General features: G+C 43.9%; 1 protein-coding gene across 4 annotated transcripts in view; it reads right to left on the bottom strand.

The window, feature by feature from the left end:
* Window positions 1–14283, bottom strand: part of LOC143961947 (CD209 antigen-like protein C) — a 321050-nt gene that overhangs the window by 304199 nt on the left and 2568 nt on the right. For 3 of the 4 annotated variants that reach the window (XM_077471285.1, XM_077471289.1, XM_077471286.1), the window contains exon 2: window positions 6621–6701. The exons of the other annotated variant lie outside the window; for it this stretch is intronic. In XM_077471285.1, coding sequence (XP_077327411.1) covers window positions 6621–6701 — 81 coding nt within the window. The remainder of the gene's footprint in view (window positions 1–6620; window positions 6702–14283) is intronic. 4 annotated transcript variants of the gene reach the window in all.

Here is a 14283-nt window from a genome sequence, read left to right as displayed (position 1 = left end):
TCCTAAACACACCAGCAAGTCCACCACCGAATGGCTGAAGAAAAACAAAATGAAGACTTTGGAGTGGCCTAGCCAAAGTCCTGACCTGAATCCTATTGAGATGTTGTGGTATGACCTTAAAAAGGCAGTTCATGCTCGAAAACCCTCTAATGTAACTGAATTAGGACAATTCTGCAAAGATGAGTGGGCCAAAATTCCTCCAGGACGCTGTAAAAGCCTCATTGCACGTTATCGCAAACGCTTGGTTGCAGTTGTTGCTGCTAAGGGTGGCCCAACCAGTTATTAGGTTTAGGGGGCAATCACTTTTTCACACAGGGCCATGATGGTTTGGATTTTTTTTCACCTTTAATAATAAACACCTTCATTTACAAATTGCATTTTGTGTTTACTTGTGTTGTCCTTGACTATTGTTTAAATTGGTTTGATGTTCCGAAACACTTAAGTGTGACAAACATGCAAAGGAACAGGAAATGAGGAAGGGGGCAAACACTTTTTCACACCACTGTATATGATATTGTGTACCTTATGACATGTGTGTAGCGGTACCCTCATAAGAGCCACTGGTTAAATCAGTACCCCACTGGTTGCCCTGACCCTGCAAGTCCTACACGACATCCGACACCTTCGGTTCAGACATTTTTTCTTATAATGGTGACCACAATGAGATAAATACACCTCAATTGGATATTTCAATAGGCCGGTTTACTTGGTGGAATTAAAGTAGTTAAAGGTAACAGCACAGATTTATATTGACCAGAAAACCAGGACCAGGAGGACCTAGAAAAAAAAAATCACAGAATTCCAATCTGTGACCACTGGACAACATTTCAAAATTCATCCCCTTATCACATGCAACTCGGAGTATGTAACCTACATGCCGGAGTGCCCATGCTCATTCCAATACGTAGGCTGCACGACGAGAGAATTGAGGGAGAGAATAAATGAACATCTAACGAATAGCTAGTAGATAGTGAATTGCAGACTGTCCCTGCTCCAAACACCAAACTGTCCCTCCCTACACTGAGAAACGACAGCTGCAGAATCGGTCAGCAGCACAGCAGTGCACTATAATATGCTTTCTATATTTGAAAGAAAGTATATTATACGTGTACAACCCTATATACTGTACACCTATACCAGTCCTTCAAAGGACCTTTGTGGACCTAGTAGCTATTGAATTGCAGACTGTCCCTGCTCCAAACACCAAACTGTCCCTACACAGAGAAATGAAAGCTGCAGAATCGGTCAGCACTGCATGCAGTCCACTATAATATGCTTTCTATATTTGAAAGGAAGTATATTATACGTTTATTACAACCCTATGTACTGTACACCTATACCAGTCCTTAAAAGGACTTTTGTGGACCTAATAGTAATAGCTACTGATTAGACTGACTGTCCCTGCGCCACACAGCAACCTCTCCCTACACTGACAAAAGACAGAATGTAAAATGGCCGCCAGATCAGGTCTATTTATAAGGTAGGGGTTATGTCCATGTGCTGAAATGTCTCAATTGGCTGTCCTGTACCCCATGATGGATGTATCATGGGTCGAAGTTCTTCACAATGTAAATTAATATGTCCACAGCACCAGAAGTCCACTGGTTTGGCGAATCGCGAACGAGCAAAGTTCACCGCGAACCGACCGCCGGGCGAACCGCAAGGCCATCTCTAGAGAGGAGTAGCAGACACCGAGCGATTGGTAAGGTGGATGAGTCTGGCGGCAGCATTCATGATGGATTGAAGAGGTGATAGACTATGTAGAGGTAAGCCAATGAGAAGGCAAGAGATGATCAGCGAGTGAATTAAGAGCTTTATTGTGTCATTGGTTAGAAAGGGACATATTTTGGAGATGTTGCGGAGGTTGAGGCAGCAAGATTTGGACAGTGATTGGATGTGGTGCTTAAAGGAGACTTCAGAGTCCAGGACCACACCTAGAACCTTGGCATGCGGGGATTGGCTTATAGTTGTGCCATCGAGTTTGACCGAGAGATCAGGGGAAGGGGAAGGGGCATATGGGGGAGGAAAAATTCTAAGTTTGGTTTTGGATAGATTGAGTTTGAGGAAGTGGTGTGACATCCAGACTGATATATCTGATAGTAAATTAGTGATATATACCTGAGGAAACAGAGGGAGTGTACAGCAAATATCTCCTAAACAGCTCATGTTTAGGAAATATTTCCACTACCTATAGGTAAGCCGTATTATAGGTAAAAGTCACAATCAGAGGTTTACAATCACTTTAAGAAGAAGCACATTGAGGTCATGGAGAAAACTAGCCAGTCTCCAGACCTTTATCCTATAGAAAATGTATGGAGGGAGCTGAAACTTCGAGTTGCCAAGTGACAGCCAAGAAATCTTAAATTGATTGTAAAGCTTTCATTTTTGTTTTCATTAAAATAAAATAAAATGTCATACTTACCTGCTCTGTGCAGTGGTATTGCACAGAGCAGCCTGGATCTTTCTCTCCTCGAGTTCCTCGCTGGAGCTCCTGGCTCCTCTCTCCTTTTTGGGTGCCCCCCCCCCCCCCCGCAGCAAGCAATTTGCTATGGGAGCTCCCAATCTGAGCTTCTGCTCTGTGTCCATTCACACACGGAGCCGCGGTTTGGTCCCGCTATCTCCTGATTGGCTCACTGGCTGTGATTGACAGCAGCGGGAGCCAATAGCTCTTGCTGCTGCCAATAGCCAATCAGGATTTTGAGTACCCAGAGAGGCAAGGCGCTCCTGGACATCGCTGGATCAAGAGGGGGCTTGGGTAAGTATAAGGGGGTTTGGGGGGCTGCTGCACACAGACGTTTTTTTACCTTCATGCATTGAATGTATGAAGGTAAAAAACCTTCTGCCTTTACAACCACTTTAACCATTTCAGCCCCGGAACATTTGGCTGCCAAATGACCAGGCCACTTTTTGCGATTCGGCACTGCTTCGCTTTAACTGACAATTGCGCGGTCGTGCGATGTGGCTCCCAAACAAAATTGACGTGCTTTTTTTTTATACAAATAGAGCTTTCTTTTGGTGGTATTTGATTGTCTCTGTGGTTTTTATTATTTTTTTGCGCTATAAACAAACATAGAGTGATAATTTTGAAAAAAAGCAATATTTTTAACTTTTTGCTATAATAAATATCCCCAGAAAATATATATATATTTTTTTTCCTCAGTTTAGGCCGATACCTATTCTTCTACCTATTTTTGGTAAAATAAGCTTTTATTTTGCGCAAAAATTATAGTTATAGGGGATAGTTTTAAGCCATTTTTTAGTAATGGCGGCGATCAGCGATTTTTATCGTGACAGTGAAATTATGGTGGACACATGGGGACAATTTTGACACATTTTTTGGGACCATTGGAATTAATACAGCGATCAGTGCTATAAAATTGCATTGATTACTGTAAAAATTTCACTGGCAGGGAAGGGGTTAACCACTAGGGGGCGGGAAAGGGGTTACGTGTGTCCTAGGGAGTGATTCTAACTGTCTGGGGGAGGGGCTAGCAGTGACACAACACTGATCGCTGCTCCCGATGAGAGGGAGCAGACTCAGGCGGAATTTTGAGGGGGGGGGGGGCAGAGTGCCTAACATACTGCCCCTTGAGCCATTTTCACCCCTCTCACTCCTCTGTCTCACTCCCCTGTCTCTCGGCCCCCCTCTCTCACTCACTCCCTCTCTCTTACACTCACCCCCACTCTCTCACTCACCCAACCCTCGCTCTCATCTTCTCTCACACTCCACCCCTCTCTCAGCCCCCCTCTGTCTCTCACCCCCTCTCTCTTACACTCATTTCCTCTCTCTCTCACCCACACTCTCTCACCCTCTTTGCCTCAAACCCCCTCTCAGCCCAACTCTCTCTCTGACCCCCTGCCCTTCTCATGATAAACAAATATGGATGGGGGGGTCTTTTGGTTTGTGTAATTTTTTTTTGGGGGGGTGGGGGCAGAATTTTACTACTGGATCCAGACAGCCCAATGTCTTGGGCCAGCCCTGTCAGCACACACATTTTTTCACCCACCCCCTCTCTTACCCCTCTCTCTCCCACTCCACCCCTGTCTCTCAGCCTTCCTCTGTCTCTCACTCCACTCTCTCTCTCACCCCCTCTCAGCCCCTCTCAGCCCCCCTCTTTCTCACTCCCACCTCCCTCTTACCCCCCTCTCATCCCCTCTCTTTCTCTTTCACTCCCACCTCTCTCTCTCACCCCTTCATAATATACAAAAATGGATGTGGGGACCTTTGGTGGGCGTGATGGGGTTTGTTTTTGGTGTGGGGGGCAGAATTTAATTCTTAGTAGCACAATACAGCAATGTCTTGGGCCAGCCCTGTCAGCAAACACATTGCTTACCTCCTATTCAGCTTTTCATACTAGTGTCCTCACTTCCTGTAACTTCGCCACCTACCTCACCATCTTACCTTACACAGACTGAAGATCAGAGGGAGGCACAGGATATATGGATGGAGGGTGGGTGTTGCAAGTTGGTGGTTGGCTGCTAAGATGAAGCAACCAATCACCTGCTTGTTAACCAGCTCCACCCTCCATCCAGAACTGTCTCGGCTCCCACTGTTGGCTCTGTGAGGATTACAGATCAACGGCGGGGGGGGGGGGTTGCTAAATGGCGGTACTGCGGTGGTCCGAATGGGAATGTGACGCGGTTCGCATTTGGCCCGCGGTCTGCCATTTAGTGATGCCCATTAAAGAAATGTAGTAATTGGGCAAACCTATGAAATCTGCAGGGGATTAAATCATTCTTTTCCTCACTGTGTGTGTATATATATATATATATATATATATATATATATATATATATATATATTTTGATATTGGGGGGGTGTCTGGCTCAGTGGTAGGTGAGTTCACAGTCAACAGGAACTTCAGTTTAAGGGCGTGGTAGCCCACTTTTATTGAAAGTAACAAAAAATGAAAGTTCATACATGCATGGGTTGCCCACACAGGGGTTCTTATCCCAAAAATTACAACACAAACAAAAATTTCAAGCCACCTCGCTCTCAAGGCTCGCTCAGCCTTGGTTGCAGTACAAAGCTGCGCAGGCCCACTCCTGGCCTCTATGAAGGGGTTCTCTTGACACTCCAGGCTTTCACACTCCTCCAAGACTCACAGTCCCCTCTGGTCCCCAAGACTCTCTCTTCCAGTTGTCTCAGCTATGGTCTCCCCGACTCTCTCAGCTGGCCCAACTCTCTCAGTCCACTGACCTGGAACCTCTCCCACATGGAGTGCCGTCTCAAGGATATTGGCTGGGTTGTTAAACTGTAGCACCCCTCCCTCCTGAGTTATGTTCAGATCTGCCTTATAATGAGTGTGTGCACCTGGACATACACTCACAACCTGCAGAACTTCTGGAAATCCCGAACACAAGACTGAAGACTCCATCCCTCCCAATGCTCTTTGAGGTCTTCAAGTTTCCATCCCCAATCCAGACTTACAAATTCCAGAGAAGACTTAAAGCCTAGTTTTCTATGCTTCACCAATCTTCTGCTGGGACTTCTCAAACTGCCTCTTTGAGAGTCCTGCGTCCATTTTACCCTAATTTTCACAGAGACCGGGGCTCTCACTCTCACAATATATTGTATTTGGGTGTGAAATTTATACTGAAACATAACAACCGATGAGATGCTGGCTCCTATTACCTCTATACAGATATAGTAAGCCCTTGTACACATGTTGTCGGTTAATCCAACTGTGTGTGGGCCCCATCGGACTGTTTCCATCGGAATATCCAACGGACAAAGTTTGAGAGCTGGGCTATAAAACTTTCCGACAAAATGCTCCGATCGGACTTTGTCCAATCATGTGTAGAGAATTCCGATCGGACAAAGTGCCACGCATGCTCAGATCAAATTACTAGACCAAAGCTATTGGCTATTAGCCTGAACGTAGTCCCGTCGTAATGAAATAACATTGCCACGTTACGTACGATTGGATTTTCCGACAACTTTGTCCGACCGTGTGTATGCAACACAAGTTTCAGACAAAATCCGTCGGACAAACTCCGACAGATTTTGTTGTCGGAATGTCCGACCGTGTGTACAAGGGCTTAAGCCGCGTACACACGGGCGGACTGTATGGCCAACTTAGTCCGTCAGACAATCCGACGGACAGTCTGTCCTACTTTCGAATGAACGGACTTGACCACACACGATGAACAAACAGTCCGCTGAAAGCTTGCGCGATGACGTGTACAGCACGTACGACGGGACTAGAAATAGGAAGTCCAAGACACAGCAATGCAACCTTTCGCCGTGTAAATCCTTTCTGAGCATGCGCCATACTTAGTCCGTCCAACTAGCCTACTCACGAGCGGATTGTCCGCTGAAACCAAAGTCTGACGGACAATATTACGGAAATTCCGAAATACTTAGTCCGCCAGACTGCACGCTGAAAAAGTCCGCTGAAGCCCACACACGAGCGGACTGTCCGCTGAAATGTGTTTCGACGGACTAAGTTGGCCAGACAGTCCGCCCGTGTGTACGCGGCTTTAGAGGTGATTTGCTCTGATTTATAGAGGCAGTATAGCAATATTAATATTAGTAGACATTTGTCCTATAAATGGAGACTCGGGTCCTCAGCTGTTTATAATGAATGAAGAGGATACCCCTCGTTATAATAACTTACCTTTGGCTTTTGGTGTGTTCTTCCTCCTCTGTACATCAAGATCACACGTGTTGGCATATATATTTTCCTCACAAAATTGCTCTGCAGAGAAGCATAGACCTTCTTATCAATATTGTAGATTTCAGGGAGGATATTCAGATATAATGTAGCACTATGAGAGCAATGCATACTCTCCACTCAATATTCTTCCCATCAGAGATCCACACATATCAGATATGCTCTAAAGGCCCGTACACACAATCAGACTTTTTGACAACAAACATGCAAATTAGCTGTTTTGGAGCAACATCCGACCGTGTGTACGCTCCATCGGACAAACTTTTTTGGTTTTCATCAGACTTTTGTTGGCTGTGCGAACGGACAAACTTTCTGGCAACAAAAGTCCGATGGAGCAAAGTCTGATCGTGTGTACAGAAAACCATAGGACTTTTGTACAAAGTACAAACAGGCATGCTCAGAACCAATGCAAAAGATCAGACAACAATACAGAAGTTGACCAAAGGTGGCGGTAAAGAGCAGAAAAACCACGTGATTTGGTGAAAGTTGGCTGAAAAAGTCCTGCTGTGTGTATGCAATACAAGTTCAGGGCCGATGCCCTTTGTACAAAAATCCAAGGGAAAGTTTGTACAAAGTCCTATCGTGTGTATGAGGCTTTAAGCCTCATACACACGGTCGGACTTTGTACAAACTTTTCCGTGGACTTTTGTACAAAGGGCGTGGTCCACAAGTTTGTATTGCATACACACGGTCGGACTTTTTGACAACAAACACGAACGTGGTGACGTCACAACGTACGGACGCCACATCAAAAGAGGACGTTCAATGACTCCAGCGCCACCTTTGGTCAACTTCTGTATTGTAGTCTGATCGTTTGCATAAGTTCTGAGCATGCGTGTTTGTACCTTGTACAAAAGTCCGATGCTTTTGCGTACACACGGTCGGACTTTGCTCCATCGGACTTTTGTTGCCAGAAAGTTTGTCCGTTCGCACAGCCAACAAAAGTCCGATGAAAACAGAAAAAGTTTGTCCGATGGAGCGTACACACAGTCGGATGTTGCTCCAAAACAGCTAATTTGCATGTTTGTTGTCAAAAAGTCCGACCGTGTGTACGGGCCTTAAATCTGACTTTTGTTGGCTGTGCGAACGGACAAACTTTTTGACAACATAAGTCCGATGGAGCAAAGTCCGATCATGTGTATGCAAAACCATCGGACTTTTGTACAAAGTACAAACACGCATGCTCAGAACCAGGGCAAAAGATCAGCCAACAATAGAGAAGTTGACCAAAGGTGGCGGGAAAGAGCAGAAAAACACGTGATTTGGTGAAAGTTGGCTGAAAAAGTCCTGCTGTGTGTATGCAATACAAGTTCACGGCCGATGCCCTTTGTACAAAAATCTGATCTTGTGTATGGGGCTTAAGGATCTCATTAGTAGAGGTGTCAACCCTAAAGCCTCATACACACGGTCAGACTTTGTACAAACGTTCCCGTGGATTTTTGTACAAAGGGTGTCTGCCGTGAACTTGTATTGCATACACACAGAAGGACTTTTTAAGCCAACTTTCACCAAATCACATGGTTTTTCTGCTCTTTACCGCCACCTTTGGTCAACTTCTGTATTGTTGTCTGATCTTTTGCATTGGTTCTGAGCATGCGTGTGTGTACTTTGTACAAAAGTCCTATGGTTTTCTGTACACGCGATCAGACTTTGCTCCATCAGACTTTTGTTGATCGTGTGTACAGAAAACCATATGATTTGGTGAAAGTTGGCTGAAAAAGTCCTGCCGTGTGTATGCAATACAAGTTCTCGGCCGACGCCCTTTGTACAAAAATCCACAGGAAAGTTTGTACAAAGTCCGATCGTGTGTATGAAGCCTTAGGGTTGACACCTCTACCAATGAGATCCTAAAGCCTCATACACACGATTGGACTTTGTACAAACTTTCCCTTGGATTTTTGTACAAAGGGCGTCAGCCGTGAACTTGTATTGCATACACACGGCAGGACTTTTTCAGCCAACTTTCACCAAATCATGTGGTTTTTCTGCTCTTTGCCGCCACCTTTGGTCAACTTCTGTATTGTTGTCTGATCTTTGCCATTGGTTCTGAGCATGCATGTTTGTACTTTGTACAAAAGTCCGATGGTTTTCTGTACACACGATCGGACTTTGCTCCATCTGACTTTTGTTGCCAGAAAGTTTGTCCGTTCGCACAGCCAACAAAAGTCAGATGAAAACCGAAAAAGTTTGTCCAATGGAGCGTACCCATGATCGGATGTTGCCTAAAGGCCCGTACACACAATCAGACTTTTTGACAACAAACATGCAAATTAGCTGTTTTGGAGCAACATCCAACCGACCGTGTGTACGCTCCATCGGACAAACTTTTTTGGTTTTCATCAGAGTTTTGTTGGCTGTGTGAATGGACAAACTTTTTGACAACATAAGCCTGATGGAGCAAAGTCCGATCGTGTGTACGCAAAATCATCGGACTTTTGTACAAAGTACAAACACGCATTCTCAGAACCAATGCAAAAGATCAGACAACAATACAGAAGTTGACCAAAGGTGGCGGTAAAGAGCAGAAAAATCACATGATTTGGTGAAAGTTGGCTGAAAAAGTCCTGCTGTGTGTATGCAATACAAGTTCAGGGCCGACGCCTTTTGTACAAAAATCCACGGGAAAGTTTGTACAAAGTCCAATCGTGTGTATGAGGCTTAAGGATCTCATTGGTGGAGGTGTCAACCCTAAAGCCTCATACACACGATCGGACTTTGTACAAACTTTCCCGTGGATTTTTGTACAAAGGGTGTCGGCTGTGAACTTGTATTGCATACACACAGCAGGACTTTTTCAGCCAACTTTCACCAAATCACGTGGTTTTTCAGCTCTTTTCCGCCACCTTTGGTCAACTTCTGTATTGTTATCTGATCTTTGGCATTGGTTCTGAGCATGCCTGTTTGTACTTTTACAAAAGTCCGATGGTTTTCTGTACACGCGATCGGACTTTGCTCCATCGGACTTTTGTTGCTGGAAAGTTTGTCCGTTCGCACAGCCAACAAAAGTCCGATGAAAACCCGAAAAAGTTTGTCCAGTGGAGCGTATACATGGTCGGATGTTGCCTTAAAACAGCTAATTTGCATGTTTGTTGTCAAAAAGTCTGATCATGTGTATGGGCCTTAATAGATAAATTACAAAAAAAATACAACCATGGGGGAGGCTTTGAGGCACCAATAACCATCAACAAATGTATATAAAATTACAAAAATGTTATTAGAGCATGATTGAAAACATCAAAGGGAATAAGACATATTATGTCCTAAATAGAGGAGAAACAAAACATACAGTGCCTTGGAAAAGTATTCATACCCCTTGAAATTCTCCACATTTTGTCATGTTACAACCAAAAATATAAATGCATTTTATTGGGATTTTATGTGATGGAGCAACACAAATGCCGCGTACACACGATCAAACAGTCGGGTGGAAAAGTCCGGCAAACACAAGTCCGCCGGACAATCCCCCCGTGTGTAGCCTCCAGCGGACTTTTTTTACCCCCAAGGTACGGCGGACTTAGAAAGTAGTTTTGCACTCCAATCTTCCCGGCGGACTTGCATTTCGGCGGACAGTCCGGCCGTTGGTATGCCAGTCCGCCGTACTTTTGAAATGAGCGGACTTTTCCCGCGCGGAGAAAAGTCCGCTCATTTTGAGCGCGTCTCCAGGTAGACGGGGCCAGCGAAGGATGCGTCGCTGACCCCGTCACCTGGTATGGACTTAAAGGGGAACCCAAAAAAAATCGGCGTGGGGGTCCCCCCCAGGTCCACATCAGACCCTTGTCCGTGCACGCTACCCGGCCGGCCAGGAAAGGGGGTGGGGATGAGCGAGCGCCCCCCCCCCCCCCTCCTGAGCCATACCAGGCCGCGTTCCCTCAACATGGGGGGGTGCCTTGGGGAAGGGGCGGCGCGCGGCCCCCCCACCCCAAAGCACCTTGTTCCCATGTTGATGAGGACAAGGGCCTCTTTTCCGGACAACCCTATCTTCTGATGTGGACCTAAGGGGGACCCCCACGCTGATTTTTACGGCGTTGGGGGTTCCCCCTTAAGTCCATACCAGGTGGGGGGCCAGCGACGTCTCCTTCACGGGCCCCGCCTACCTGGAGACGCGCTCAAATTGAGCGGACTTTCCTCCGCATGTGTGGGCGAGTCCGTTCATTTCAAAAGTACGGTGGATAGTCCGGCGGACTTAGTACGCCGTATTAGTCCGCTGAAAAAGTGCCGTTTGTGGGCAAGTCCGCTACGTGTGTACGCGGCAAAAGTGACACATAATTGTGAAGTGGAAGGAAACTGATAAAAGGTTTTCAATTTTTTTTTTTTACAAATGAATGTGTGAAAAGTGTGGGGGGTACATTTGTATGGCGCCCCCCCCCCCCCCCCCCCCGAAGTCAATAGTTTGAGGAACCGCCTTTCTCTACCAGCTTTGCACATCTAGAGAGTGACATTTATATTCATTCTTCTTTGCAAAATATCTCAAGCTCTGTCAGAGATTGGATGGAGAGCGTCTGTGATCAGTAATTTTCAAGTCTTGCCACAGATTCTCAATTGGATTTAAGTCTTGACTTTGACTGGGCCATTCTAACACATAGAAATGCTTTGATCTAAACCATTCCATTGTAGCTCTGGCTGTATGTTTTCGGGTTGTTGTCCTGCTGGAAGGTGAACCTCCGCCCCGGTCTCAAGTCTTTTGCTGACTCTAACAGCATTTCTTCTAAGATTGCCCTGTATTTGGCTCCATCCATCTTCCCATCAACTCTGATCAGCTTCCCTGTCCCTGATGAAGAAAGACATCCCCACAATAAGGCTACCACCACCATGTTTTATGGTGGGGATGGTGTGTTCAGGGTGATTTGCAGTGTTAGTTTTCCGCCACTCGATTGCCGCGGGGATACCCGCAATGTAAACAGCATCTCCCCGTTCTGCCTAGCAACAAGTGACACTGATCTCTGCTCCCTGTGATTGGAGCAGAGATCAGTGTTCACTAACACACAGCAATGTCCCCCACAGTTAGTAACACGCCTCTAGGACACACTTAAACCCTACACTGCCACCCCCTGGTTAACCCCTTCACTGCCAGTGTCATTTACACAGGAATCAGTGCATTTGTATAGCACTGATCGCTGTATAAATGACAATGGTTCCAAAAATGTGTCAAAAATGTCCGATGTGTCCGCCATATTGTTGCAGTCACAATAAAAATCGCTGATCGCCACCATTACTAGTAAAAAAAAAAAGTATTAATAAAAATGCCATAAAACTATCCCCTATTTTGTAAACGCTATAACTTTTGTGCAAACCAATCAATTATCGCTTATTGCGATTTTTTTTTATACCAAAAATATGTAGAAGAATACGTATCGGCCAAAAACGGAGGGAAAAAAATGTTTTTTTATATATTTTTTTGGGGGGGGGGGGGGGGTTGGTTTCTGGTGAACAGAAATTGAGCATCCTATAGCATCGCCGGAGGACATCCACATGCCCAGATATCAATAGATAGCACAAGGGATAGGAGCTCAATCATAACTCAAACTGGGACCAAACAAGAAAAGTAGCCAGCAGATATTGTAATGATATATCTGCACACAGCTCAAAATACATAAGGGGGATATGATCTCCATGTATAAATATATAAGGGGGGATATGATCTCCATGTATAAATACATAAGGGGGGATATGATCACCATGTATAAATACATAAGGGGGGATATGATCTACATGTATAAATACATAAAGGGGGATATGATCTCCATGTATAAATACATAAGGGGGGATATGATCTCCATGTATAAATACATAAGGGGGGATATGATCTCCATGTATAAATACATAAGGGGGGGATATAATCTCCATGTATAAATACATAAGGGGAGGATATAATCTCCATGCATAAATACATAAGGGAGGATATGATCTCCATGTATAAATATATAAGGGGGATATTATCTCCATGTATAAATATATAAGGGGGGATATGATCTCCATGTATAAATACATAAGGGGGATATGATCTCCATGTATACATACATAAGGGGGGATATGATCTCCATGTATAAATACATAAGGGGAGATATGATCTCCATGTATAAATACATAAGGGGGATATGATCTCCATATATAAATACATAAGGGGGGATATGATCTCCATGTATAAATATATAAGGGGGATATGATCTCCATGTATAAATACATAAGAGGGATAATGATCTCCATGTATAAATATATAAGGGGGATATTATCTCCATGTATAAATACATAAGGGGGGATATGATCTCCATGTATAAATACATAAGGGGGATATGATCTCCATGTATAAATATATAAGGGGGGGGGGGGTATGATCTCCATGTATAAATACATAAGGGGGATATGATCTCCATGTATAAATATATAAGGGGGATGTGATCTCCATGTATAAATATATAAGGGAGATATGATCTCCATGTATAAATACATAAGGGGTGATATGATCTCCATGTATAAATACATAAGGGGGGATATGATCTCCATGTATAAATACATAGGGGGGGATATGATCTCCATGTATAAATACATAAGGGGGAATATGATCTCCATGTATAAATACATAAGGGGGGATATGATCTCCATGTATAAATACATAAGGGGGATATGATCTCCATGTATAAATATATAAGGGGGATGTGATCTCCATGTATAAATATATAAGGGAGATATGATCTCCATGTATAAATACATAAGGGGGGATATGATCTCCATGTATAAATACATAAGGGGGGATATGATCTCCATGTATAAATACATAGGGGGGGGATATGATCTCCATGTATAAATACATAAGGGGGATATGATCTCCATGTATAAATATATAAGGGGGGATATGATCTCCATGTATAAATACATAAGGGGGGATATGATCTCCATGTATAAATACATAAGGGGGATATGATCTCCATGTATAAATATATAAGGGGGATATGATCTCCATGTATAAATACATAAGGGGGGATATGATCTCCATGTATAAATACATAAGGGGGGATATGATCTCCATGTATAAATACATAAGGGGGATATGATCTCCATGTATAAATATATAAGGGGGATATTATCTCCATGTATAAATACATAAGGGGGATATGATCTCCATGTATAAATATATAAGGGGGATATTATCTCCATGTATAAATACATAAGGGGGGATATGATCTCCATGTATAAATACATAAGGGGGATATGATCTCCATGTATAAATACATAAGGGGGGATATGATCTCCATGTATAAATATATAAGGGGGGATATGATCTCCATGTATAAATACATAAGGGGGGATATGATCTCCATGTATAAATACATAAGGGGGGATATGATCTCCATGTATAAATATATAAGGGGGGATATGAGCTCCATGTATAAATACATAAGGGGGGATAAGATCTACATGTATAAATAGATAAGGGGGGATATGATCACCATGTATAAATATATAAGGGGGGATATGATCTACATGTATAAATAGATAAGGGGGGATATGATCTCCATGTATAAATACATAAGGGGGGATATGATGTCCATGTATAAATATATAAGGGGGGTATGATCTCCATGTATAAATACATAAGGGAGGATATGAT

This window comes from Lithobates pipiens, unplaced genomic scaffold, assembly GCF_037356315.1.
Source record: "Lithobates pipiens isolate NorthernLeopardFrog02 unplaced genomic scaffold, aLitPip1_a1.2 Scaffold_8, whole genome shotgun sequence".
Taxonomy (NCBI): domain Eukaryota; kingdom Metazoa; phylum Chordata; class Amphibia; order Anura; family Ranidae; genus Lithobates; species Lithobates pipiens.
This window is presented reverse-complemented; position numbering and strand designations above follow the sequence as displayed.